Source organism: Poecilia reticulata, linkage group LG10 (genome assembly GCF_000633615.1).
Source record: "Poecilia reticulata strain Guanapo linkage group LG10, Guppy_female_1.0+MT, whole genome shotgun sequence".
Lineage (NCBI taxonomy): Eukaryota > Metazoa > Chordata > Actinopteri > Cyprinodontiformes > Poeciliidae > Poecilia > Poecilia reticulata.
Genome location: NC_024340.1, coordinates 24157611 through 24160636, shown reverse-complemented (window position 1 = coordinate 24160636; position 3026 = coordinate 24157611). Strand labels below are relative to the sequence as shown.

Genomic DNA, 3026 nt, shown 5'->3' with positions numbered 1-3026 from the left:
TGTATCACTCCAGCCTCCCTGTGATTCCATATTATCCACCTCGTTACTCCGACACTTTGGGAACAGGAACTCTGCCACACGTGTACAATTACGAGGTGTGCAGGACGACTGACTCCAGAAAGAGTGACATTAAGGTTGGCAGAACAGGTAGTCAGAACATGTTAATAATGGACCCCAGTTCTACAGGAACCATTCAGCGGATAAGGAGTGAGAAGAACATCCTGGATGAACCCGACTCTCCTATAGAGGTTAGCATTTTCCTGCTGTGACTTTCATTGGTTGTGAAACATTTAAATAATTTGTATTGTTTTCAGTACTCTGGCCAGTGGCCTGCTTTTCTGTTTATAATTCCCCCGCCCTAATCTTCCCTTGTTTTTAATCTAAAAAAATATTATGGAATGCTACAATGAAATTATCATTTTATATATCATGCCATTGCAAATATAAAATGAATATTTCATTAAATGTAAAAAATCTTGTTTTCAGTACCCTGGCCAGTGACCAGGGTATTTTGCATTTTGTATTCATAAGTCCCTCCTGCCCATTCACGTCTTTCTTTTTATGTATAAAAATCCATTAAGAAGTGYAAAGACGAAAGATTCATTTCATTTTAAGATCAGTGTTTTCAGTCGGTTGATGACATATGTTTAATTAATATATATTTTTTATTTCTTGTAAGAATATTGAGATTTAAGTCTAAATTCTAAAACAGAATTTTGAATTCTCTGTTAGTTGTTGAGTTCTCGGTGCACTGCTTCGTTTTGAGCTCGAAGTGCCGCTGTTGGCTAGTTTGTATCAAATACACTGCAGACTCGTTTTGCCTCCCATCACGTCTTTATTTTAGACAGAGRAAGAGAGAGAAGCGAAATGCATAGTCGATGCACTCAGCGTCCAGGATATCTTCAMAATKTTCTTTCTTTGAATAATTCATAATCCTCGTGGAATTTTTTTTTAATACTTTATTTTATGGAATACAAGATATTTTGGTTCTTAGTACTTTGCCTATGGATCACGTCGGACAAACAATGAGAAGGGAAGTGCTGTTGTTTTTTTTGGCCCATTTCGTTTGCTCGGTGCTCGGTCAGGTCAGCTACTCCGTTCCTGAGGAATTGCCGAAAGGTTCTGTAGTCGGTAATGTTGCTGAAGATTTTGGTTTGGATATTAAAAGACTAAAAACAGGAAAAGCTCGAATATTTAGTCGAGACGGCGATAAATATGTTGAGCTGCATAATGAAAGAGGCGTYCTTCTCATCAAAAACAGAATAGACAGAGAGACGCTGTGTGGACAAACGGCGCCCTGTTCGCTGCATTTCCAGATTATATTAGAAAATCCCATGGAATTTTATAGTGTTACTCTTGAGATTACAGATATTAATGACAATCCTCCATCGTTTGAAAAAAGCGATGTGAAATTCAAAATAAGAGAATCGGCTGTCCGTGGGGCTAAATTCATTTTAGATCGTGCTTTTGATCTCGATGTGGGCGTTAACGGACTAAAGACCTATACACTTGAACCAAAAGAACACTTTGTGGTCAAGTTACATGATCAGGCAGACGGTTCAAAGAATGTTGAAATGATTTTGGAGAAACCGCTTGACAGGGAAAAACAGGAACACATTTCTTTGGTGTTGACTGCGCTGGATGGGGGAGAGCCACAGATGACTGGAACAATGCAGATCCTCATCACCGTTTTAGATGCCAATGATAACGCTCCTGTTTTTACACAGCCGGCTTATAAGGCTTCAATCAGAGAAAATTCCCCGGTAGGAACAGTTGTAATGGCAGTCACGGCGACAGATGCAGACGAAGGCTCCAATGGTAGAATTACCTATTCAATATCGAGTATAATTGAAAATGCGCGCGGGGTATTTGGAGTAAATGCTGAAAGTGGTGAAATTACACTGAGAAGAGATGTTGACTATGAAAAAGTTAATTCGTTTCAGATGAATATTCGTGCAAGTGATGATGGTGGGCTAGAAGACTCTTGTAAAGTGACGATTGACGTCATAGACGTAAATGACAATCAACCCAACATCCAAATTATATCCAAATCAAACGTTATATCAGAAGATGCCACCCTCGGTACTGTTGTGACGATGATAAACATAGAAGACGAGGACTCCGGAGACAACGGAAAGGTCCACTGCTCCATAAATGATAATATTCCGTTTCTGATGAAATATTCAACTGGAGAATTTTATAGCTTAATAACAGAGAATGAACTAGATAGAGAAATAGCATCTGAGTATAATATCACAGTGACCTGYTCTGATGAAGGMGTACCCTCCCTCTCCAGCAGCGTCACTCTCACTTTACAGATCTCTGATGTGAATGACAACTCGCCTGTCTTTGAGAGGAGCTCATATGAGGCCTACATTGTAGAAAACAACACACCAGGTGTCTCTGTATTTACAGTAAAAGCTACAGACGCTGACTGGAAACAGAATGCTCGAGTTTCTTACATCCTAGAGGATTCCTCTATTAACGGAGTGCCAGTCTCCTCATATGTGTCCGTCAGTGCTGATAGTGGAGTCATTCATGCAGGTCGCTCTTTTGACTACGAGCAGATGAAGGATTTCCAATTCTGCATTAAAGCRCAAGATGGAGGCTCTCCTCCACTCAGCAGCAACGTTACTGTGAAAATCCTGATCCAGGATCAGAATGATAATCCACCTCAAGTTTTGTACCCAATCCAGACAGGTGGCTCCATGGTGGCTGAAATGGTGCCTCGTTCAGCAGAAGTGAGCTACCTGGTGACTAAAGTGGTGGCTGTGGATGTGGACTCTGGACAGAATGCCTGGCTCTCCTATAAACTCCAGAAAGCCACAGACAGAGCGCTGTTTSAARTGGGCTTACARAATGGAGAAATAAGAACTATCCGTCAGGTGACTGATAAAGATGCTGTGAAACAAAGACTGACTGTCATAGTGGAGGACAACGGGCAGCCCTCTCGTTCAGCTACAGTCATTGTTAACGTGGCGGTGGCGGACAGCTTTCCTGAAGTGTTGTCGGAGTTCACTGACTTT

At 41.1% G+C, this 3026-nt stretch overlaps 2 protein-coding genes across 10 annotated transcripts in view; both read left to right on the top strand.

Annotated features, from left to right (window-relative positions):
• Nucleotides 1-3023, top strand: part of LOC108166611 (protocadherin gamma-A11-like) — a gene marked incomplete at its 3' end in the record, with an annotated part of 22876 nt that extends 19853 nt beyond the window's left edge. The window contains exon 3 of the mRNA XM_017306991.1: nucleotides 2875-3023. Coding sequence (XP_017162480.1) covers nucleotides 2875-3023 — 149 coding nt within the window. The remainder of the gene's footprint in view (nucleotides 1-2874) is intronic.
• LOC103471737 (protocadherin gamma-C5-like) overlaps nucleotides 1-3026 on the top strand; it is a 276959-nt gene that overhangs the window by 221653 nt on the left and 52280 nt on the right. The gene's annotated exons all lie outside the window — the stretch shown is intronic.